General features: G+C 45.1%; 1 protein-coding gene across 2 annotated transcripts in view; it reads left to right on the top strand.

Moving 5' to 3' along the window:
- MAPK12 (mitogen-activated protein kinase 12) overlaps positions 1–25,045 on the top strand; it is a 193,411-nt gene that overhangs the window by 150,653 nt on the left and 17,713 nt on the right. For both annotated transcript variants that reach the window (XM_073573435.1, XM_073573434.1), the window contains exon 7: positions 2,095–2,209. In XM_073573435.1, coding sequence (XP_073429536.1) covers positions 2,095–2,209 — 115 coding nt within the window. The remainder of the gene's footprint in view (positions 1–2,094; positions 2,210–25,045) is intronic.

Below are 25,045 nucleotides of genomic sequence, written 5' to 3' on the forward strand. Positions count from 1 at the left end.
ATCATATATGTAGACAACATGACCTCACATCTGCCAGGCTGTTGATACCGTGAATAGATTATACACTGGTAACAGATGTCCAGAATTCATAGATTAAATATGCACGATAAAATTTTAAACAACTTTAAAAACTATTTTTGTCTAACCTCTTGTGTAGTCTGTCTGATAACTGGAAGCAAAGCTTACTAGTTACTGAGAAGGGGAAGTCTAGTGAAAGTGGACACCATTCCTGTTGGACCTGTAATCATGTCTATATTAGCTGTCACACAGTTTTCCCAGAAAAAGATATAAGGGAAGAAATTGCCAGATGGATTAACTCCTCCAAAATTCCTTGATGTAGTAGTATTATGTCATGGAATGTGTCATGGTGTTTGGAACAGGTTCTAGACCTGAGCCTCACCACACAGTGTATATGACGGCTATGTTGCATAGCTGATAATTTTGGCTTTAACAGCAGTGATCAGCGGTAGTGCTAGTTGCTAACCTTTCAGATGGCACCATTAAATACTAACAGAGGCATTTAAGCCCCACGATCCTGGCCAGGTGTTTGTTCAGGTGCCCACTGCCCTTCCCCTGCTGAAATGCCCACCTTCACCTCGTGCTTGTTATTTCTTCTGTGATGTCAAGCCACAGACTGGGTGTTGTAGGAATCTGGTTTTTAATATATATAGCAAAACTGTAGTATTGTGTATATAGAAACTGTGAAATGATGGAAGGTTCAAGTTCTGTAAGTGGACTACAAAAATAAAATCATAAAAAGTTAAAACACACAGCACCTGTCCGCAGCATCACTGGTAATTTGAATTCCAGCATCTGTAAAATTCTGAGTTATCAGAATATAAAATTGTTTAATCCCTAAAGTCGATGACTTAAAAAAAATAGTAATTAAATAAATGTCTCTGCACCTCCCACAAAATCTAGATAAAGTCTTGATCTGTGCACCTGGAACAAAACCATAGTTTGTACCGGAAAATTATGTTAATAAAAATGCCATCTCGCCACATAAAAAACAAGCCCTTACACAGCTCATTCTATGGGAAAAATCAAAGATAAGGGTTTTGGAAAATTGTGGTACAAGCCAAATAATGTTTTGTTCACCACTAAGGCTGTGTGTACATGACACCATTTTTGGGCAGAATCTGCCTGAAAAAGAACCGCCAAGTCTCCTGCTCAGAAGCTGTCCGCTGTCTAGATGTCACATAATAGAGTGAGAGGCGTTGTTGAAACTACTTCAGGAAAATGACCGTCGACATTTTCTTGATGCGATTTCATCTGTGAAAAATCAGCGGCTGAGCTAGCATCTAAAAAATGCCAATGTGCACATAGCCTAAACAAGTATAAAGGGACCTAGAGAATCTTATAAGGTCATTTTTGCTGCACAATTAATGACACAAAAATATACCCCCTAAAAATTTAAGAACTTGAGCTTTTTTGGCTTTTGTAACTTAACTTCCTTTTTCAAAATTGTAATATTTTTATTTAATAACTATTTGGTGTTTTTCAAAACAACTTCTCGCAAAAAATTTGCCCTCATCTGTTGTTGGAAAAAAAAATATGGCTTTTTAAAAAAGGAGAGGAAAAAAATGAAAACCCAAGAAAACTAAATTTGCCTGCCTCCTGAAGGAGTTAAGTAAAATCTTGTTTAAGCAACAACAGAAGTAGAAGTCACCTACTGGGCTTGGGGTTTCTTCCAAACCATGACATATTACATGAAGGTACAGTCTAGATTTAGGAATAAACTTACAAGACACATACCATGCAGAATTGATCCATTTGGGTTGTGGCTTCTGCACACACCTACACAATTTGTGTGCTGTCACCACCCTGGCTCCCTGGTTTATACATTGTAGTTGGTGAGATTGTAAGCTGCTTGTGCTAGCACACACATTGTGCCCATGTGAAATGGATTACTTTTTCTTTGGTGACTGGAAAGGTTAGATGTGAAAAATTCTAGCTTTGCCTAAATGAGTTAGATAACAACGTACATCATGTGTGTTATCTGTTCTCTCTTAAAACTGCACTGTTTGGTTTTCCTTCCCACACAGCACATTTTGGATGATTTCCTGATAAATTATCATTCACATATGTTCACAGATCCTGGATTTTGGACTGGCAAGACATACAGACAGTGAAATGACAGGTTATGTTGTGACCAGATGGTACCGAGCTCCAGAGGTGATTCTCAATTGGATGCACTATACACAGACAGGTATGGCAGTATTGGCTGGTCTACATAAAGAATCGATGATATTTTACTGCAGACTTATGCAGGCAAATTTTGCTGTGGAATACCGCTTTGGATAAACGAATGAGATGTTACTGCAGCATGTAAACTTGATTACTCTCTTTCCACATAGAAAGCGACTTGCAGTAATCATTTTTAAATCCACACTGTGCTAATTTCTGTTGCGTATTTGTACTGTTGTGGATTTTCTCCAAAGACTTCAATGGAAAAGTATACTTCTACAATAGGTCAAGAAAGAAAACGTGGAATCACAGCAAATTGCAAATAACCATCTGCAATTGAATCCAGTCTTTTGCTGCTTTTTGTTTTTGTTATCTCTTCACGAGTCCTGTTCCAATCTGTTAACTGGCCTTAGCAATGATGGATCATGTTAACTCCAATGACAGCCTGGAACAGTCACATTTGAGGTCTTTATTATTAAGGGAAAAAGAAATCCAAACCTGCCGGGCCCTGTGTGAAAAAGTGTTGGCCCCCTGCACCTAATAACTGGTTTGGCCACCCTTAGCAGCAACAACTGCAATGAAGCATTTGTAATAACTGGCAATGAGTCTTTTACATACACCTTCCAAAAGATTCACATTTGTCTCGCCATTCCACAGAGTATTTTCCCGAGCCTTTGTTCTTATTGCTCAGGAGAGATTTTCACCTTGGAACTCTGCCATGCAGGCCATTTTTTCCCAGTCTTCATGAACACTGACCTTAACGGAGGCAAGTGAGGCCTGCAGTTTTTTGATTGTTAATGGCTCTCGCTGGAGTCCCAAACCTTTAAGAATAGCTTTATAATCTTTTCTGGACTTATAGATCTCAATTACTTTTGTTTCTCATTTGTTCCATAAGTTCTTTGGATCGCGGCATGATGTCTAGTTTTTGAGGTTCTTTTGGTCTACTTTAGTTTGTCCGGCAGGTCTTAATTAAGTGATTTTTTGATTGAGAACAGGTGTGACAGTAATCAGGCCTGTATGTGGCTAAAGAATTTAAACTCAACTTCCCAAAGATGTGATAAACCACACGTAATTTGTTTTAAGGCCGGGGTCACACTAACCGACGCAAAATACGGTCCGTATTTTACATGCGTAATACGGATGAATGACCCCTAAATATTGCTCCGTATGTCATCCGTAAGCAAGGTGTGGTCGCGTATTTTGCGCATGTCAGCATCCGTATGGCGAGATTTTCTCGCAGGCTTGCAAAATGGACATTTAACGGTTTTGAGGCCTGCAAACTATTTACAGTTGTGGCCAAAAGTATTGACACCCCTGCAATTCTGTCAGATAATACTCAGTTTCTTCCTGAAAATGATTGCAAACACAAATTCTTTGGTATTATTACCTTCATTTAATTTGTCTTAAATGAAAAAACACAAAGAGAATTGTCCTAAAGCCAAATTGGATATAATTCCACACCAAACATAAAAAAGAGGGTGGACAAAAGTATTGGAACTGTTCGAAAAATCATGTGATGCTTCTCTAATTTGTGAAATTAACAGCACCTGTAACTTACCTGTGGCACCTAACAGGTGTTGGCAATAACTAAATCACACTTGCAGCCAATTGACATGGATTAAAGTTGACTCAGCCTCTGTCCTGTGTCCTTGTGTGTACCACATTGAGCATAGAGAAAAGAAAGAAGACCAAAGAACTGTCTGAGGACTTGAGAAACCAAATTGTGAGGAAGCATGAGCAATCTCAAGGCTACAAGTCCATCTCCAAAGACCTGAATGTTCCTGTGTCTACCATGCGCAGTGTCATCAAGAAGTTTAAAGCTCATGGCACTGTGGCTAACCTCCCTAGATGTGGACGGAAAAGAAAAATTGACAAGAGATTTCAACGCAAGATTGTGCGGATGTTGGATAAAGAACCTCGACTAACATCCAAACAAGTTCAAGCTGCCCTGCAGTCCGAGGGTACAACAGTGTCAACCCGTACTATCCGTCGGCGTCTGAATGAAAAGGGACTGTATGGTAGGAGACCCGGGAAGACCCCACTTCTTACCCCGAGACATAAAAAAGCCAGGCTGGAGTTTGCCAAAACTTACCTGAAAAAGCCTAAAACGTTTTGGAAGAATGTTCTCTGGTCAGATGAGACAAAAGTAGAGCTTTTTGGGCAAAGACATCAACATAGTTTACAGGTGAAAAAAAGAGGCATTCAAAGAAAAAAACACGGTCCCTACAGTCAAACATGGCGGAGGTTCCCTGATGTTTTGGGGTTGCTTTGCTGCCTCTGGCACTGGACTGCTTGACCGTGTGCATGACATTATGAAGTCAGAAGACTACCAACAAATTTTGCAGCATAATGTAGGGCCCAGTGTGAGAAAGCTGGGTCTCCCTCAGAGGTCATGGGTCTTCCAGCAGGACAATGACCCAAAAAACACTTCAAAAAGCACTAGAAAATGGTTTGAGAGAAAGCACTGGAGACTTCTAAGGTGGCCAGCAATGAGTCCAGACCTGAATCCCATAGAACACCTGTGGAGAGATCTAAAAATGGCAGTTTGGAGAAGGCACCCTTCAAATATCAGGGACCTGGAGCAGTTTGCCAAAGAAGAATGGTCTAAAATTCCAGCAGAGCATTGTAAGAAACTCATTGATGGTTACCGGAAGCGGGTGGTCGCAGTTATTTTGGCTAAAGGTTGTGCAACCAAGTATTAGGCTGAGGGTGCCAATACTTTTGTCTGGCCCATTTTTGGAGTTTTGTGTGAAATGACCAATGTTTTGCTTTTTGCTTCATTCTCTTTTGTGTTTTTTCATTTAAGACAAATTAAATGAAGATAATACCAAAGAATTTGTGTTTGCAATCATTTTCAGGAAGAAACTGAGTATTATCTGACAGAATTGCAGGGGTGTCAATACTTTTGGCCACAACTGTAAATCATTAGCCTGCACCCTATTTATTGGCTCAAGAACTGGTGGCTGCCTCCATTCGTGACCTTGCCTTGACTAGGTGTGTTGGTGTTGTATGTGCAAGATGGCAGACAGTCTGAGTTTCAACACAACTGAGCAGGTTCTCTTCAACTGGCTTTTGTCACGCCGCTTTGGTCAACCATACCCAGTGATAATGGATCCGCGGAGGAGGAGACGCATGTGGGTCCATCCACTTTTGAGGCAACGACTCACAAGAGGTCATTTTCACCGCCTCTATTATTCTCTGCGGGAGCATCTGGAAAAATTTTACCAATACTGTCGCATGAGCCTTGCAACATTTGATCTACTCTTGGAGACAGTGCGCCCTGGGATAACCTTTCAGGACACAAGGATGCGCAAAGCTATATCTGCAGAGGAGCGACTTCTACTCACATTACGGTATGTACAACACCAGTGGTCCCCAACCTTTTTTGCACCAGGGACCGGTTTCAAGCAAGACCATTCTTCCATGGCCCGGCAGGGCGGGGATGGAGGTGTGGCAGGGGCGGGGCTTTGGTCATAAGGGGGCGGGGCTATGGACGCGGTTGTAGTGTAGCAGTGCATACTTATAATTAAATAACATTTCTAATGTGACTCAACTCACCATAGGTTTTGAATGAGTGCTCCATCATCCCCATCCTTGCCTGCTCCATCACCCCATCACTCCCTTCTCCCCATCACTGCCGTCTCTCCATCATTGCCTTCACCCCATCACTGCCGTCTCTCCATCATTGCCTTCACCCCATCATTGCCTTCACCCCATCACTGCCGTCTCTCCATCATTGCCTTCTCCCCATCACTCCCTTCTCCCCATCATTGCCTTCACCCCATCACTGACGTCTCTCCATCACTCCCATCAATGCCTTCTCTCCATCACCCCCATCATGGCCTTCTCCCATTACCCCCTCATGGCCTTCTCCCATCACCCCAGGCATCATGGCCTCCCATCACCCCAGGCATCATGGCCTTCTCTCCCCATCACGGTCTTCTCCTCATGTCCCCATCTCCTCCAGGGCCAGGCTCCACCTACACAAACACAGACAAACACACACACACAGACAGACATACATACACACACCACCTCTCTCCTCTCACCTGTCCGCAGCATCGCCCGCACTTTCTCGCTCTGACACAGCAGCGGCGCGCTCCTCTCTGCGTCAGTCAGAGACAGGAAGCGCGGGCGGCGGGCAGGAAGCAGGACGGGTCCTTGCAGCTCCGCTCCTGCTATTCCCTCTTGCAGGCAGCGGAGCTGCTTGGATCGCTCCCTGGCCGCCGCTACACATGAGGGCAGTTTAAGAATTGCTGCGCGCCGCCCCAGCCCCCGCTACGCCACTGACCGCCCCTGGCTCCCCTTGTGTCCGCGGAACGGCAAGGGCACTGCAGCGGCCCGGTGCTGGGCCGCGGACCGGCGGTTGGGGACCCCTGTACTACACAACCACATTCTCTATGTTCATGATGTGTTGCCCAAAGTATGTATTTTTTGCTTCATGGACTAAGTTTAATGCCCTCATCTTATTCCAGATATGTTTAAACTTACAGACCAGAATGTTATGTGTAATATGTACTGAATATCACTTAGTCATTGTGCGACCAAATATATGTGTGTTAGTAGATCTGAATCACTAACAAGTTTGGTATGTCTGTAGCTGGTCTTTTTATCATTTTTGCCTTCTAAAATGTTCCATTTCTGTTGTTCTTCAGCTTCCTGTCCACTGGCCTGTCTTATGCCGCCCTCCACCATGAGTTTCTCATTGGAAGATCTACCATTTCTGGCATAGTCAGATCGACATGTAGTGAAATATGGTCAAGACTACATCAACTCGTCATGCCGGAGCCCAGGATGGAAGACTGGTTGAGGATGTCAAGGGACTTTGAGGAGGAATGCCAGTTTCCTAATTGTATTGGGGCCCTTGATGGCAAACATATCCGGGTGCGTAAGCCGCCGAACTCTGACTCCCAATTCTTCAATTATAAACAATATTTTTCTGTTGTATTGTTGGCTCTGGCCGACCCTCAATACAAGTTTATAATTGTTGACATTGGGGCCTATGGAAAGACGGGAGACTGTAGAGTCTTCAATACTTCCATTATGTGTCGTCAGCTACGCACCAACCAGTTGGATCTACCACCACCACGCCAGCTACCAGGCTCCACTCAAGAATCAGTCCCTTATGTCCTTGTGGCAGATGAGGCATTTCAGTTAACGCGCAATGTCATGAGGCCATATCCCTGGCGCAACCTGGACCACCGGCGCAGAATTTTTAACTTGCGCCTATCACGTGCTCGGTGACTGGTGGAGTGTTCCTTTGGCATTCTTTGTGCCAAATGGCGGGTACTCCAGTCTGCCATTCAGCTGAGTGAACAAAATGTTAATGAATTTGTTAAAGCCTGTGTGGTTCTTCATAACTTCACCAGGATACATGATTGTTCCTCCTCTGCTGGTGTTGTGCGTGGGTCGGACAATGTGCATAGGGCAAGACCATCTATCAACCCTCAACGTAGACCGCTCTCTGGGCTCAAAGTGCGTGATATTTTCACAAATTACTTTGTCACCTGAGGGGGAAACTTCTTGGCAAGAGCATGCTGTGTCTATGTTATAATTTTTTGGATTATGCCTGTCTAAATAAATATATTTAAACCCCTTATGATTCTATGACTGTTTAATTGCATTGGTAAGCGTATGTTAGTATGCCAACACCTTTTTTTAGAATTGAGACAGACATAAAATGTAGTAGACAAATGTTTACTTTTGCCTTTTTTTTTTAAAGAAAAACATTGCCATATGATAAATGTGGCAATGGGCCAAATTGGCCTTTGTGCAGATGTGAACATTGGGTCCAAATAACATTTTCTGACATACAAAACAACGACAAAACCATTAGGCAATATCAAAATGGCAGCATTATAAATTTTGGTAGGTCGGGGGAGGAGAAGGCGGAAGACCAGCCTGTTTGCTGCTGGCTACTTTTCCCAACTTGGCCATCGCCCTGTGTGGGGGCATACTGTTGCCCATGATGTGGGTAGTGTACTGCCTCCTGGGATTGTGGTTGGTACTTGGCAGAGTGATACTGGAGAGGGGCCTCTTGTTGGGGCTGGTAGGCCCGTGTCTCATACCCACCAAAATAGCCATGTCGTCCCCAACCAGGTTGGGACCAGCCTCCAACACTGGGTGAAACAAGTGGCCATATTGGTGAGGTTGGCTAGAGCCAGACATACAGTCATATGTAAAAGTTTGGGCACCCCTATTAATGTTAACCTTTTTTCTTTATAACAATTTTGGTTTTTGCAACAGGTATTTCAGTTTCATATATCTAATAACTGATGGACTCAGTTATATTTCTGGATTCAAATGAGGTTTATTGTACTAACAGAAACTGTGCAATCTGCATTTAAACAAAATTTGACCGGTGCAAAAGTATGGGCACCCTTATCATTTTCTTGATTTGAACACTCCTAACTACTTTTTACTGACTTCCTGAAGCACTAAATTGGTTTTGTAACCTTATTGAGCTTTGAACTTCATAGCCTTCAAATCATGAGAAAAGGTATTTAAGGTGTCCACTTGCAAGTAGTTCTCCTATTTGATTCTCCTATGAAGAGTGGCATCATGGGCTCCTCAAAACAACTCTCAAATGATCTGAAAACAAAGATTATTCAACATAGCTTTTCAGGGGAAGGATACAAAAAGTTGTCTCAGAGATATAACCTGTCAGTTTCCACTGTGAGGAACATAGTAAGGAAATGGAAGAACACAGGTACAGTTCTTGTTAAGCCCAGAAGTGGCAGGCCAAGAAAAATATCAGAAAGGCAGAGAAGAAGAATGCTGAGAACAGTCAAGGACAATCCACAGACCACCTCCAAAGAACTGCAGCATCATCTTGCTGCAGATGGTGTCACTGTGCATCGGTCAACAATACAGCGCATGCATAACGCCTTTTTGTATGACCAAACAACTCAATCTTTGTTTCATCAGTCCACAGGACCTTCTTCCAAAATGTAACCGGCTTGTTCTAAAGAGCTTTTGCATACCTCAGGTGACTCTGTTTGTGGCGTGCTTGCAGAAATGGCTTCTTTCGCATCACTCTCCCATACAGCTTCTCCTTGTGCAAAGTGCGCTGTATTGTTGACCGATGCACAGTGACACCATCTGCAGCAAGATGATGCTGCAGGTCTTTGGAGGTGGTCTGTGGATTGTCCTTGAAGGTTCTCACCATTCTTCTTCTCTGCCTTTCTGATATTTTTCTTGGCCTGCCACTTCTGGGCTTAACAAGAACTGTACCTGTGTTCTTCCATTTCCTTACTATGTTCCTCACAGTGGAAACTGACAGGTTAAATCTCTGAGACAACTTTTTGTATCCTTCCCCTGAAAAGCTATGTTGAATAATCTTTGTTTTCAGATCATGAGAGTTGTTTTGAGGAACCCATGATGCCACTCTTCATAGGAGAATCAAATAGGAGAACTACTTGCAAGTGGCCACTTTAAATACCTTTTCTCATGATTTGATACACCTGGCTATGAAGTTCAAAGCTCAATGAGGTTACAAAACCAATTTACTGCTTCAGGAAGTCAGTAAAAAGTAGTTAGGAGTGTTCAAATCAAGAAAATGATAAGGGTGCCCATACTTTTGCACCGGTCAAATTTTGTTTAAATGCAGATTGCACATTTTCTGTTAGTACAATAAACCTCATTTGAATCCAGAAATATAAATGAGTCCATCAGTTATTAGATATATGAAACTGAAATACCTGTTGCAAAAACCAAAATTGCTATTAAGAAAAAAGGTTAAAATTAATAGGGGTGCCCAAACTTTTACATATGACTGTATGTGGCTGCTGTTGGAAAAGTTGGGTAGGGGGAGGAAGGGGGTGAGGTGTAGGCCCACGTATTTGAGGATCCTCAGAGCCTGCTTGAGCAAGCATGTGTGTGGGGTGTCTAAGGCGCATCAGATTTCTGGGTGAAAGCTGCCACCTCTCCAGATATTCAAATAACTCATATGGGGTATTGGGGTGTGTGTTTGCATCAAACAGGATCTGAAAACATCCTCGATTACGTAGCCTCACGGGAAAGGGCACGAAGATAAAGGGCCAGGCTGCGTGAGTATGCCTCCTCGCCATCATCATTATTGACTCTAGCCAGATAGTTCAGTACCCCTGTGTCAACATTAGTACGGGTATCTTGGGCAGGGATATGGCGCCTTCTTCCTCACCGGGATGGTCCAGCAGGCTGTGGGGAGCCCCGGATCTGGGCAGTTGGGCTGCTGCTGATGTTGCCCTGTTAGTCCTGTATAGCTGATGGTGCAGCAGCAGACTGTCCTGCTTGTGGATATGGTCCTGGAGGTGGGGTTTGTGGTGCAGGCACTGGGTTTTCCTGAGAAGAATCTTCACCCATGCTTCTTGGAGGGGGAGAAGATGGGCCAGCCACCTCATCCCCTACAGACCCAGGAGCTATGATGGGCTCGGTATCTGAGCCAGTTCCTCTCTCCGTAAGGTTGGACTGAGTTCTGTTATGAAATAGAACAGTGCCAAAAATAAATTAATTTTTTTGGCCTTGTAAAGTATCTGTGTAATGTGGTGTGAGGTATCTACTTACGTTCTCAGATCCAGAATAGGAGCGAGGAAGGAGAGGCGATCATAATAAATATATTTTCGCTTTGTGTGGCCCGCATCACAACTCCTGGCTCGCTGCTGACGTTCCTGCCTGTATTGGTCGCGGATGTTGCGCCAGCGTCTCATCACATCTTCCACTGCAATGTGACAGGAAATATTCTCAATTTCACATATTTGCTAGGTCAAATTTGCTACCAGTAGCCTAGGCATGTGGCTTTCTAGGGTGTTCTTTCTACCCAGGGTGGCATGTATAAGTGGGGCATCCAGGCCAGATACACATGGTCACAATAGTTCAGTATCAAGTAACTACACTTAATAACTTGGTTGGCTAGGAGGATGAGGAGCTTGTGGCCTGGGTCAAATTATGGCAGTGTAAAACCATGGGTCACATAAAAATCTACCCGCCTCATGAGGCAAAAAGTCCAAACACAGGAAGGGGGGGCTGATTCTAAATGCCTTTTTTGATGTGAGGTAATTTTAAACAGTTTTTGGGTTGTACTTACTCAGTTGCTGCTGCTCCTCACGTGGCCAGTCAGCAAAATCGTGGAACATCTGGTGACATATGTGCCTCCATGACGCCTCCTTTCTTGCCCGGTTGGCATAATGCTCATCACGTTGGTCCCAGATTTCTGGTCGCTCCTGCACTAATACAATAAGCATCTCCACATTGAGGAAATATGGCGCCATGACGCTGCAGGACTCCTTGGAGGCGTACTTCCTGGATGTCTGGAGCGCTTTTTGAGCTAATTAGCATGTCTAAGCTTCCTGATGATGGATTGGCCCATTTCCTGTCACCTGCCAAAAGACCTGCGTATTTCTTGCAAGTCACACGTGTGGTCCGTGTGTAATCCGTATTTCCAGGTTACCACCTGACAGCACCCTGGAGGATGTCCTTCTCATCCGTAGTGGGACAGGAAACCACGGGAGTTTAAAAGGATCCTCCCCCTACCATCCCTCAGTGTTTTTCCTGTCCCACTGCGGATAGGAACGACGAGAGTATCCGACAGTTCCTTGCAGATGGTCAGGATCGGGGGGCACAGCCTTTTCCCTTCCTACCGGGAGATATCTGCAGCTGACACCCGACAGAGGGTCCCTCAGCTACTCCGGTGTAGCGCTGCTCCCGGATGCCGGGTCGCTTCCTCCTGACGGGGGCTCTTGACCCTGGACGCCACCACTGCAGCCGCCTCTGGGGAGTCTTCCAAGCCCACAAGCGGTCCTCCGCCAGCTACAGGGCCTTCCCCGCCTGTCCCGGAGAGTTCGTGCCGGAGGAGAGGCGGACCGGAGGTAACATGCGCGCATCACGGATCGGGGGAAGCCGCCCCACCGGAGGAGGACGCGCAGCCCGGGGCGCGCGTCACCAGCGGGAGCACGTCACTTCCGATCGCGTCATCGGCCGGGACGCGTCACCTCCGGTCGCGTCATCGGCTGGGACGTGTCACGTCCGGTCATGGCGCCACTAAGGCCTCTGACAGCGACCGGTCAGTACCACACACAGCAGCGGTATAGGCCCACCAGTGAGGTGGGCAGGCGTCTGGAAGTGCAGGTCGGCAGCAGCACAGTGGTACGCAGGCTCTATTCCAGAGGGGCCAGGCGCAGAGAGCCAGGAGGCCCGTCATAGCTTATGGATGTGTATTTCCACAGTGGCAGCAGCGGCGATTTCCATCACTACGAGAAGATGGAGGACCAGGCTAAGTCGGAGGCGGGAGCAAAGAGCCAGGGTCACGTGAGTAACCTCTGAAAGAGGTCACTACAGAGCCCGTAAGGATAGACCCCACAGAACCTCGTGTTTTGTATGTTCTAGGGGGGAGCCTCAACCTCTGAGAGAAAGGAACCTAAACGGAAAGATAAAGTGTGCAGTTTGCGCTAAGAAGCTGAAGGACACGTGGCAAAAGACCCTCTGTGACGCCTGTGCAAGGCGTGTAGTGGGGGAGGAACAGGCTACCTTCATGTCTAACATGAGAGCGATAATCAGGGAGGAAATACAGGCCTCGGTATCCGGTCTAACCACTCCCCAGACCCACAGCCGAATCCCCAGTTATCCAGGAAAAGACAGACTGAGTCGGATACGTCATCCGAAGACATTATATCCGAGTCTGACGCAGAGGAAGAAGAGATCAGAGCGCACCCAGTAAGGGGAAGGAAATACCGGTTTTCGTCGGGGGATACAGACGAACTATTGGGGGCGGTGCGGCAGACTATGCAGATTGAGGAACCCCCTCCTTCTTCTCTTTCGATACAGGGCGAGATGTTCGGAGGGTTACGCTCCCAAACTTCAATGGCCTTCCCAGTAAATGCCCACATACGGACGATGATACTGGAGGAATGGGAGGAGGCGGAGAAAAGGTTAACTATCCCTAGAGACTTCAGATTGCGTCTGCCGTTTGACCCTGAGGAGGTCAAAGTCTGGGAGGAAGTCCCTAAGATAGACATCCCCGTAGCAAAAGTATCAAGAAAGACTGCAATTCCGTTCGAGGATTCCTCGAGTTTGAACGAACCCCTAGATCAGAAAGCTGATGGGCTCTTAAAGAAGGCTTGGGAAAGCTCAGCTGCGGTCATAAAAACGAATATAGCCGCGACATCGGTAGCACGCTCCATGCATCTATGGATAGATGACCTGGAGGAGCACCTGTCAGATAGAACCCCGAGGGAAACCATCCTAAAGTCCCTTCCTTTACTTAAGTTAGCTACGGGGTTTTTGGCCGACGCCTCAGCAGAATCAGATTCACGGCCAGAAGCCAGGCCTTATCCAACACAGCCAGAAGAGCTATCTGGCTTAAGAGTTGGACGGGCAACATGCAGTTAAAAAATAAACTGTGCTCAATTCCCTTCTCGGGAGACAGGGTCTTCGGGCCCGTACTTGACAAAGCGGTGACTCCGGTTCCCGCTCAGGAGGAAGGCAGAGGACACTACTCGAGACTTTTCGCAATAAAAAAACCTTCAGGGGAAACCCGAACGATAATAAACCCCTAAACAAATGGGTAACTTACAGGCGCTTCAAAATGGAGTCTATTAAAATCTACGATTCCTCTTCTAGGGAAGGGCGTGGTAATCCCACGTTAGATCTAAAAACCGCATATTACCATGTCCCTATCCACCCGGATCACCAAAGGTACCTCAGGTTCGCGGTCGAAAGAGACGGCACAATATACCACTATCAATTTCGCTGCCTACCCTTCGGCCTAGCATCAGCACCGAGGGTCTTCACAAAAATAATGATAGAGGTAGTGGCCCACCTAAGGGCCCGAAACATCACGGTGGTCAAGTATTTAGACGACTTCCTGATTATAGCCGATTCAGTAACCCAGCTCAGGGTCGACTGTCAATCCTCAATCTCCACGCTGCAGAATTTGTCACAAATTGGTCAAAGTCAGATCTTCTACCCAAACCCAGAATAAAATTCTTGGGGGTCATGTTAGACTCAGAAAGCAGAGTGTCTTATCTACCAGCCGAAAATCAGACCTCGATACCGGAGAAAATTCGTCAGTTCTCAAAGAGATTGGTATCGGTCAGAGACGCAATGAGAGTCCTGGGGCTGATGACTTCTTGCATTTCCTGTGTCAGATGGAGTCAGTTCCACTCCCGCGACCTGCAACACACGGTCCTAGCGTCCTGGGACAGAAAACAGTCCTCACTGGACAGCAAGATATGGTTAACCAGAAGATCGCTACTATGGTGGACCGTGCCGAGAAACCTAAAGACTGGTGTCTCTTGGGTTCAGACCCCAGAGGTGGTAGTGACAACGGATGCAAGTCTATTCGGCTGGGGCGGACACGTCGCAGGAAAGTACTACCAGGGGCGATGGAGTCCGGAGGACTGCAGAAGATCCTCCAACGTCAGAGAATTACATGCGGTCTGGAAAGTGCTGCTTGTTGCCGGGTCTCACATGAAGAACAAACACGTCAAAATTCTGTCGGACAACACCACAACAGTGGCCTTTCTCCGTCACCAAGGCGGACCAAGACATCCAACACTCCAGGCCTTAATAGATCAGATTTTCAGATGGGCAGAGAAAAAGAGGTCCTCTCAATCACAGCCGTGCATCTGGAGGGCTCCCGGAACCAGATCGCGGACTTCCTCAGCAGGAGAAGGATAACTTCAACAGACTGGGAGCTCAACGACGAGGTGTTCAGCAGCCTGTGCGACCGTTGGGGACAACCAACGGTAGACCTGTTCACGGACAAAGGGAACGCAAAACTCAGGACCTTTTATTCCCTGAACCCCCTGGGAAATCCGGCAGGAATAGATGCCCTATCACAATCCTGGAGCAGGGGCCTGTTGTGCGCCTCCCCACCTCTAGCGCTCATTCCACGAGTCCTCAGGAAAATCTGCGAGGACAGAGCCAGCGTCATATTGGTAGTTCCCTACTGGCCAAGAAGAAGTTGGTTTCCCCTGCTCAGAAAGCTGGCGGACGAGGAACCCGTTCTCCTACCAAGAAGGAAAGATCTCCTCCATCAAGGTCCGGTCCTACATCAAAAACCAGAAGCCTTCCAGCTGTCAGCCTGGATCCTGAGCGGCAGATCCTAAAAGCAAGGGGTCTATCGGACGAAGTCATCTCTACCCTACAAGCAAGTAGGAAACCCGTGACCGCGGCAATATATAATAAAATCTGGAAAGAATTCTGTAGCTTCTGTGGAGAGGAGCCAGCCGGAACTGACCAGCTTGACATCCCGAAAATACTCGACTTCTTGCAGGAGGAGTTCAGGAAAGGCCTTAGACCCAGTACTCTGAGAGTGCAGATAGCAGCCTTGAGCGTGTTCTACGACTCAGCTCTGTCGGCACACCCGTGGGTAGCCCGGTTCTCAAGAGCGGTACAGAGACTTAAACCTTTAATTAGAAAGAGCATACCACCTTGGGACCTCAACCTAGTCCTCAATATGCTATGCAAGCAGCCATATTAGATAGGGGCAGAAATGAGCTTGGGTAATCTCTTTCAAAACAGCTTTTTTAGTGGCAGTCACCTCAGCCAAGAGGTTGGGAGAACTGCAGGCCTTATCGACCCGGGATCCCTACCTACAGGTGTTTAGTGACCGCTTAGTCTTAAGACTCGACCCGGCCTTCCTTCCCAAAGTTGTCTCAAACTCCAACATGAATCAGGAGGTAGTACTCCCTTCTTTTTTCCAGTCTCCCAAGAATAGCAGAGAAAAAGCCTACCATAACTTGGATGTAAGGGAAACTGTACTCGGGTATCAGGACGCAACCAGACCCTGGAGGCAGGATAGCAACCTCTTCGTCCAATACAGAGGTCCTAACAAGGGGAAGAAGGCGTCAAAATCGACAATAGCAAGGTGGATTAGATCCACTATTAGCATAGCCTACAGAGCACAGGGTCAGATTCCCCCAGGGAACTTTAGAGCCCACTCAACCAGAGCCATGGCGGCATCATGGGCAGAAAGGGGGGGGGATTCGGCAGAACAGATCTGCAGGGCAGCGTCTTGGACCAGTCTTAGTACTTTCTCCAAGCACTATAAACTAGACATAGCATCCACACAGCTTGCATTTGGGAGAAAAGTACTCCACGCAGTGATCCCGCCCTAGAACCAATATACTTTGGTACTTCTCCAGGGTGCTGTCAGGTGGTGACCTGGAAAACGGTAATTATACCTACCGGTAATTGTGTTTCCAGGAATGCATCCTGACAGCACTGTTAGATCCCTCCCGATAATACTTTCCATACAACTGTGATGTAACATGTGTATGAAGAATGTTGTTTAAATAAAGTCTATATATTTGCATCCATCCAGAGGTGTTACTTTGTGAAATCACTGGGGGATGGTAGGGGGAGGATCCTTTTAAACTCTCGTGGTTTCCTGTCCCACTACGGATGAGAAGGGCGTCCTCCAGGGTGCTGTCAGGATGGATTCCTGGAAACACAATTACCGGTAGGTCTAACTACCGTTTTTTTGCGCACCCATAGACTTGCATTGGCGTACTACGGGCGTAGTACGCTGACAATCGCAGCATGCTGCGTTTGGCACGGACCGTAGAATACGGATGAGAATTATACGGCTGTTGGCAGCTGCCCCATAGAGAATCATTTGTCCGTGTGTAATGCGTGCTTTTAACGCCTCTCACTCGTCCGTATTCCTCTCTAGTGTGACCCCGGCCTAAGGGGCAACTAGGTGGCTCAATGGTTAGCACTGCAGCGTTGCAGCACTGGAGTCCTGGGTTCAAATCCAACAACTGCATGGAGTTTGTATGTTCTCTCTGTATTTGCGTGGGGTTTTTTCTGGGTACTCTGGTTTCCTTCCACATTCCAAAGTGTCAATAATGTCTGTAAAGCGCTGTGGAATTAATGACGCTATATAAATGAGTAAAATAAATAAAAATAAGGGAGGGGGGGCGCGCAATCACTTTTTCACACAGGGTCCTGTAGGTTTGGATTTCTTTTTCTCTTGATAAAGACCTTCATTTAAATGGTCACCAAACTGAAGTATACAGGTGCACAAATCCACTAAGTGGCCAATATTAAAACGTATACATACACGATGCGGCAGCACACTGCAATTGAACCCTTTAATATTCGGGAGACTTTTTTTAATAATCGGTTCTATTTCCATTTTATCCTCTTCATAAAGTATAAGTTCTCTTCAGCACACAATTCATAATTCTGCACAAGAGAGGTCCCATAAATGCTGCTCAACATCCACTCACACATCTAAGAGTAAGATGGATACATATTGTCATATTTTAATATTCCCCGCTCTAGTTAACCTCTGTTCACCACGTACACATTCTACTGTCATACTTTAATTTGTGTCACTTGGATTAGTAAAGCAGGGCCAAGTATCTTGTGTTTTATTTTTTATTTATTTATTTTTTTTTTTAAATCAAATTTCTGCAAATATCTCTTCTGTAACGTTTAGGCTGTGTGCCCACTTTGCATTTTTTTATGCGTTTCCGCAGAGGAAACACCTAAAAAACTAATAATGCATCCCCATGCAATCCTATGGGATTCCGCAGTTGCTGTGCCCATGCTGCGAATTTTACCGCTGCGGAATGGCATAGCGGTAAAATCTGCAGCATGTTCATTATTTCTGCGGAATTGCGGCGATTCCACTGCCATTGGATTGCATTGAAATGCTCACTTTATGCTGGTGGCTATGCCCACCATGCGTGAAGTGAGCACTTCATGTGCGGATGGTACCCAGGGTCTGGAGGAGAGGAGACTCTCCTCCATGCCCTGGGTACCATATTCCTGTAAAAAATTAAAAATCGGGATGTACTTACCCTCTATTGGCCCCCGGAGTACTCCCGCATCTCAGCCACGCTGCTAGCATCTTCTGTTCCCAGGGATGCATTGCATGAATGACCTCTGATAACGTCTCGCATGATGCTACGTCATCAGAGGTCATTTGTCGCAAGGCATCCCTGGGAACAGAAGTTGCCGGCAGCGCCAATGAGGGGCGGGACGACTCCGGTGGCCGACAGAGGCTAAGTGTATCTCTATTTTTTATTTTATTATTTTTAACATTCTATCTTTTACTATTGATGCAGCATAGGCAGCATCAATAGTAAAAAGTTGGTCACACTTGTCAAGCACTGTGTGACCAACCTGTCAATCACTTTTCCAAGTGAAGCTTTAAATCGCTTGGAAAAGCGCAAGCAATTCTGCAAGCCAAAATCACTTGCAAAACCCTTGTTTTGCGGAAAAATGCATGCAAATTCCGTATGCGTTTTACCCGCGGTAGCGAGTTGCGAAAATGCTGTGGACATTTCCGCAGCATTTCTGCAACACGGTCACTTAGCCTTACACTGCCCGATTATCATGAATGTGCACACAGTCTAAACAAGCTGCGAATCACTTGACAAACTAGAAAAACGTTTGGTGAAATTATTTTTGGGCTACACCGTTCTTTACCATATGGAATCTCGCTGCCGAGAACAATGTTCGGTGGGCAAAGGCTGCCTGTCTGTTGTCCATCATTCAGTGCTTACCTGAAGTGGGGTTACCTGGTGCCAACAGAGTATTAAAGGACCACTGACCTGCAAGCATGCTGGTGGGCGCAGTGCAAGCGCGCCCTAGATATACAAAGCATTTTGGACTGTATTGATGAATTTACCGCCTTTTCAGTCTCTAGTCTTCTGTGGGTAATTTTCCTTTGTACCATAGAAACATTTGTGCTGCCGCTTCTGACTTGTTCTGATCAAACAATGTTCTTCAGTGGCCCCTTTGACACAACCGACTTCTCACTAAACTCTGAAGTGCATTCAATATAAGCAATTATGATACTCTGTCAAAATTGTGTATTTGTAAGCTCAGGTTGGTACTGGGGAAATAATAGATGCTGTGTAGAATGATAATTTACATAAATCACAGCATGTATGATGAATAAAGACAATACATGAGTATAGTGACATAATGACAGCCTACTGCATTAGTGTCATTGTTACTCGATTTTCAGGTGGAAATATTGTGTAAGCCAACAATGCTACATGACTGGTGGGACTGAAGTGTCTATAGATATGGGTTGTGTTGAGAGTCGATGGATAAACTATGACTTGACTTATTATATAACCTTTGACAGTATAAACAACAGGTGGGCTACCTCTTAATAGCAATCTTCCGGTACGTGATAAGAGTTGCTACATAAATATGCATCAGAGTGGGGTTTCTTGGTCCCTGCAGTGAATTGCACAATATGTCTATTGCTGCAGCAACCTTGTTCTGTACACTCAGCACAACTCCGGCAGCAGGTACATTATTATCTCCATTATACAGAGAAACACAATAGCGCTGTCGTTGAGGAACAAGCATACAAACACTTCTGATTTCACTCCCACAGGAAGAGGTTTTAGTTCATTGAAATACCGAAAAATAGTGCTTTATCTTATGCAGTGAAATAAAACCCATGAAGCCAAAGCCCCTTGTTGTGCAGGTTAAAACCAGCAGGTGCACCGTACAATAGTAAACGCTGCTGGGCTGATTAAATTACTATTGCAAATTTATGTTTATGGCTACAAATCTTTAAAGAGGTATGACAATCGCTTATTTGTATGATGCGGCATCACCTTATAAATTGGGGTGATACCCCTGGGACACCCCCCCAGATCTTGAGAATGATCATGGAGATCGCAGAGTTTAGACCCCCTCACAGGTTATTAACTGGATGCTTATGTTAGTGATATGCATCATATTATAAAATGGGGAGAAACTTTTTCTGAAACATATTTTGAAGGTAGTGCCGATCATATAAGGGTAGAAATGCATAGAGAACATAAAGGGCTTGTCCATTTTGAGGAGAGTGAGGCCTAAACTGTGTAAAATTCCTAATGTAACAAACTTGGTAAATTCTCCAACTCCTTGAGTGCAAAGCTGGCTCCCTGCCGCTTCTCTGGTCCCAGTGTTTTGACTGCAGTGATGACCTCGCGTCAACAGTGCACATCATCACTCTAGCCAGACATGGAGCTTGTGCGAGGAGGTTGATGGCATGCACATCTGAGCTCAGTGACTTGCTTTAGCCACCGCTATTGATTTGATGTCAACGATGCAGCCAAAATACCGGAGCATGGTCGAGGAGCCAGTACTGGACCCAGGGAGTGGTGAGTACCTGCTGAGTTTATTTTAGAAGAATATTTAGAATTGAGAGTCCTCAGTGGTTGATACCTTTTAATTGCTAACTGTAAAGATGGTAACAAATTGCAAGCTTTTGAGACTACGCAGGTCTCCATCAGGCTAGACTAATACAAAATCTGAAGAATAACATTTATACACAAGACAGGAATTTGACAGTGCCCACTTTGCTAGAAACCCACAACCCCTTTAAGATTCCAAATGCCACATTGCTAATCACAACGAATTATAGTGTCGAAATCCAACAGGGTTGGACTTTCCAGTTGTTGAGAGTTTTGTGACCGAATCCCTTCACTGTCATTAGTTGCAATCTAGTAGCGCTACATTCCGATTTTGTATCTCAAGACCACAAGTCACCTTGTAGCGCTATCCTAAAGATTTCATCTCATTAGGTCTCTTATTTCCTTTAGAAAGCATGCTGTTCCCTGCTAATGTCTGAACAACAAAAATATTTTTTTTTCTAGTGAAAGATCACCATTCATGAAAATTCAGACATACAGTCATATGTAAAAGTTTGGGCACCCCTATTAATGTTAACCTTTTTTCTTTATAACAGTTTTGGTTTTTGCAACAGGTATTTCAGTTTCATATATCTAATAACTGATGGACTCAGTTATATTTCTGGATTCAAATGAGGTTTATTGTACTAACAGAAAATGTGCAATCTGCATTTAAACAAAATGTGACCGGTGCAAAAGTATGGGCACCCTTATCATTTTCTTGATTTGAACACTCCTAACTACTTTTTACTGACTTCCTGAAGCACTAAATTGGTTTTGTAACCTCATTGAGCTTTGAACTTCATAGCCAGGTGTATCAAATCATGAGAAAAGGTATTTAAAGTGGCCACTTGCAAGTAGTTCTCCTATTTGATTCTCCTATGAAGAGTGGCATCATGGGCTCCTCCAAAACAACTCTCAAATGATCTGAAAACAAAGATTATTCAACATAGCTTTTCAGGGGAAGGATACAAAAAGTTGTCTCAGATATTTAACCTGTCAGTTTCCACTGTGAGGAACATAGTAAGGAAATGGAAGAACACAGGTACAGTTCTTGTTAAGCCCAGAAGTGGCAGGCCAAGAAAAATATCAGAAAGGCAGAGAAGAAGAATGGTGAGAACCTTCAAGGACAATCCACAGACCACCTCCAAAGACCTGCAGCATCATCTTGCTGCAGATGGTGTCACTGTGCATCAGTCAACAATACAGCGCACTTTGGACAAGGAGAAGCTGTATGGGAGAGTGATGCGAAAGAAGCCGTTTCTGCAAGCACGCCACAAATAGAGTCGCCTGAGGTATGCAAAAGCACATTAGAACAAGCCAGTTACATTTTGGAAGAAGGTCCTGTGGACTGATGAAACAAAGATTGAGGAGTTTGGTCATACAAAAAGGCGTTATGCATGCGCTGTATTGTTGACCGATGCACAGTGACACCATCTGCAGCAAGATGATGCTGCAGTTCTTTGGAGGTGGTCTGGATTGTCCTTGACTGTTCTCACCATTCTTCTTCTCTGCCTTTCTGATATTTTTCTTGGCCTGCCACTTCTGGGCTTAACAAGAACTGTACCTGTGTTCTTCCATTTCCTTACTATGTTCCTCACAGTGGAAACTGACAGGTTATATCTCTGAGACAACTTTTTGTATCCTTCCCCTGAAAAGCTATGTTGAATAATCTTTGTTTTCAGATCATTTGAGAGTTGTTTTGAGGAGCCCATGATGCCACTCTTCATAGGCGAATCAAATAGGAGAACTACTTGCAAGTGGACACCTTAAATACCTTTTCTCATGATTTGATACACCTGGCTATGAAGTTCAAAGCTCAATGAGGCTACAAAACCAATTTAGTGCTTCAGGAAGTCAGTAAAAAGTAGTTAGGAGTGTTCAAATCAAGAAAATGATAAGGGTGCCCATACTTTTGCACCGGTCAAATTTTGTTTAAATGCAGATTGCACATTTTCTGTTAGTACAATAAACCTCATTTGAATCCAGAAATATAACTGAGTCCATCAGTTATTAGATATATGAAACTGAAATAGCTGTTGCAAAAACCAAAATTGTTATAAAGAAAAAAGGTTAACATTAATAGGGGTGCCCAAACTTTTACATATGACTGTATACCTTTTGATTATGCTATGTAAGTCAGTAGACTAATGTACTAGAATGTGAGAAATAAAGATCGCAACTAATTAGTGTTATTACAGACTGTGTACGTTTATAATTGTTTTATATATTCTGTTCAATGTGAAAGAGGTGGCATTTAGAAACTGGCTGGCTACTGCTCGATCTGTTCTTCTTACATATAGTATTCATCACCTTGGCTTTTTACCTGTTTTTTACATTGCAACCTGTGTAAATATTTTCTAATCCGATTTGTGCGATGCCTGCGCACTAAATAGTCTAAGTTGAAGTGAGAAAAATATAGTGTAAGGTAGCGCTCACTGAGGGTATTGGGGAACACTCACTTGGCTGCAGATAAACCAGGTCTGGCACAGGCTTTTCATATAACATAGTCCATACGGTTTATTGTACACTGCATAAACCATGGCAGCATGAGGAAATAATAAGTCTTACAGCAGACCAAACGAATGTTCATAGTGGAGCTGCGCTCCCTTAGCCCTATGTTCACACAGGCTGTGCTTTGTCCAGCAATCAGGCTCTACAGTCTCTCAGTTAATTCCCCCTGTCCGGGGTTACCTCTTAGGAGCTCCTGCTCCAGATGCCGACTCTGTTAGTCCTTTCTCTCAGGGAAGCGGCCGCACTGGGCTCACCGTTCTGGACAGTGCCTTATTCACTAGGCCGCCTCACGGTTCCAGAACCACAGCCAGACAGTGGCTCCCCAAACGCAGTCTGTCACAGACTCTGCTTTCACACGTGGCCTTCCGGGACCTTCCACACGGACCAATCAGATCCAGGCACTCTCCCCCATGTGACTTACCCTGGTCACCTTATATGGTACGTAGCCATGCCCACCGGTGAGATACGGATCACATGGCTATGACCTCATCACAGGTCCTATTCAGACACTCAACCACACATATACTTTGGGCATTAAGACACTTGCCCCTGAGTGGGTTTGTAGGTGACTGGTCTTGCTCATCTCACCAAGCCACCTGAAAGCCTTCCCTGATACATAATAACAAACACTCAGCATTACCTCTGCTGATTACCACATATTTCAGCTTCCATCCCAGGGCCACCCACGCTGGGATACATAAGTCATTTACCATCCTTTATCCATCACAATAATGGAGATGCCTGTGTGCATGACCCAGACAGCACCCCTTGGCTGTCACAGCGGTCACTGCATCACAATAGGCACAAATTAAATGTTTGGGATCAAATAACTAATAATTGGAATGTACATATGTACTCAGGCTTTTTTTTTCTATGAGGCCCCTAAAAATTTCTGAAGCAAGCCGTTACATTCATAAGTCACATGCTTAATGAAAGGAAGTCCACCTGTGCGCATTCTTAAGTGTCACATGGTATGTTAGTATATACACACCTTTTTTGAAAGGCCACCGAGGCTACAGCATCATTAAACAAGATGCACCACTAACCAAACAATACCACGAAGAACTAGGAGATCTCCAAACAAGTCAGGGACAATATTGTTGAGAAGTACAAGTCGGGGGTGGTTTACAAAAAAAAAAAAAATATCCCAGTCTCTGATGATCCCTCTGAGCACCATCAAATCCATTATCATCAAATGGAAAGAACATGGTACCACAACAAATCTGCCAGAGAGGGCCCCCAACAAAACTCTGCCCGGGCAAGGAGGGCATTAATCAAGGAGGCAACACAGAGACCAAAGGTAACACTGAAGGGGCTGCTGAGCTCCCAAGCAGAGCCTGGAGTGTCTATCCATACAACCAAAATAAGCTGTACACTCCATAGAGGTGGCCTTTATGGAACAGTAGGCAGAAAATAAACCTTTACATACAAAAAATGGAAAAGGCTTGTTTTGAGATGGCCAAAAAGCATGTGGGACACTCCCCAAACATATGGAGGAAGGTGCTGTGACCAGATGTGACCAAAATTGAACGTTTTAGTCTCCAAGGTAAACGCGATATCTGGCGCCAAACCAACACAGCTAATCACTCCAAGGACACCATTCCCACTGTGAATCATGGTGGTGGCAGCATCATGCTGTAGTGATGTTCTTTGGCAGCAGGGACAAGGAAAATGGTCCGAGTCGAGAGGAAGGTGGATGGTGTGAAATACATGGATATTCTTGAGCAAAACCTGTTTGTCAGTGATTTGAGACTGGGACGGAGGTTCACCTTCTAGCAAGACAATGACTCCAAGCATGCTGCTAAAGCAACATTCAAGTGGTTTAAGGGGAAACTTGTAAATGTTTTGGAGTGGCCTAGGCAAAGTCCAGACCTTAAAGGGGTTGTACACTACTAGGACAACCCGTTGTTAAACTAAATGTTTGACCCCAATAAAATAATAAAACTTATACTCCCCTCCCATGCCGGCTCCATTCCAGAGATGTCGGCACTCGAGGTCCCGGGGCTGTGATACTGTGGAATTGACGTGATGCCTGGCGCCCAATCAGCGCTGGCATAGCTGTCTCCTTCGTTGGACAAACTGAACATAAAGAGGAAGTGCGGGATCAGCTGCAGCCCTGGCTTCCTCTTCTTGTTCAGTTTGTCCAAATGTGGAAATGGTGACACCAGCGCTGATTGGCTGCAGGCGTCACGTGTCATAACACCGCATCACAG

This window comes from Dendrobates tinctorius, unplaced genomic scaffold (assembly GCF_039654945.1).
Source record: "Dendrobates tinctorius isolate UK_male_01 unplaced genomic scaffold, ASM3965494v1 ptg000035l, whole genome shotgun sequence".
Lineage (NCBI taxonomy): Eukaryota > Metazoa > Chordata > Amphibia > Anura > Dendrobatidae > Dendrobates > Dendrobates tinctorius.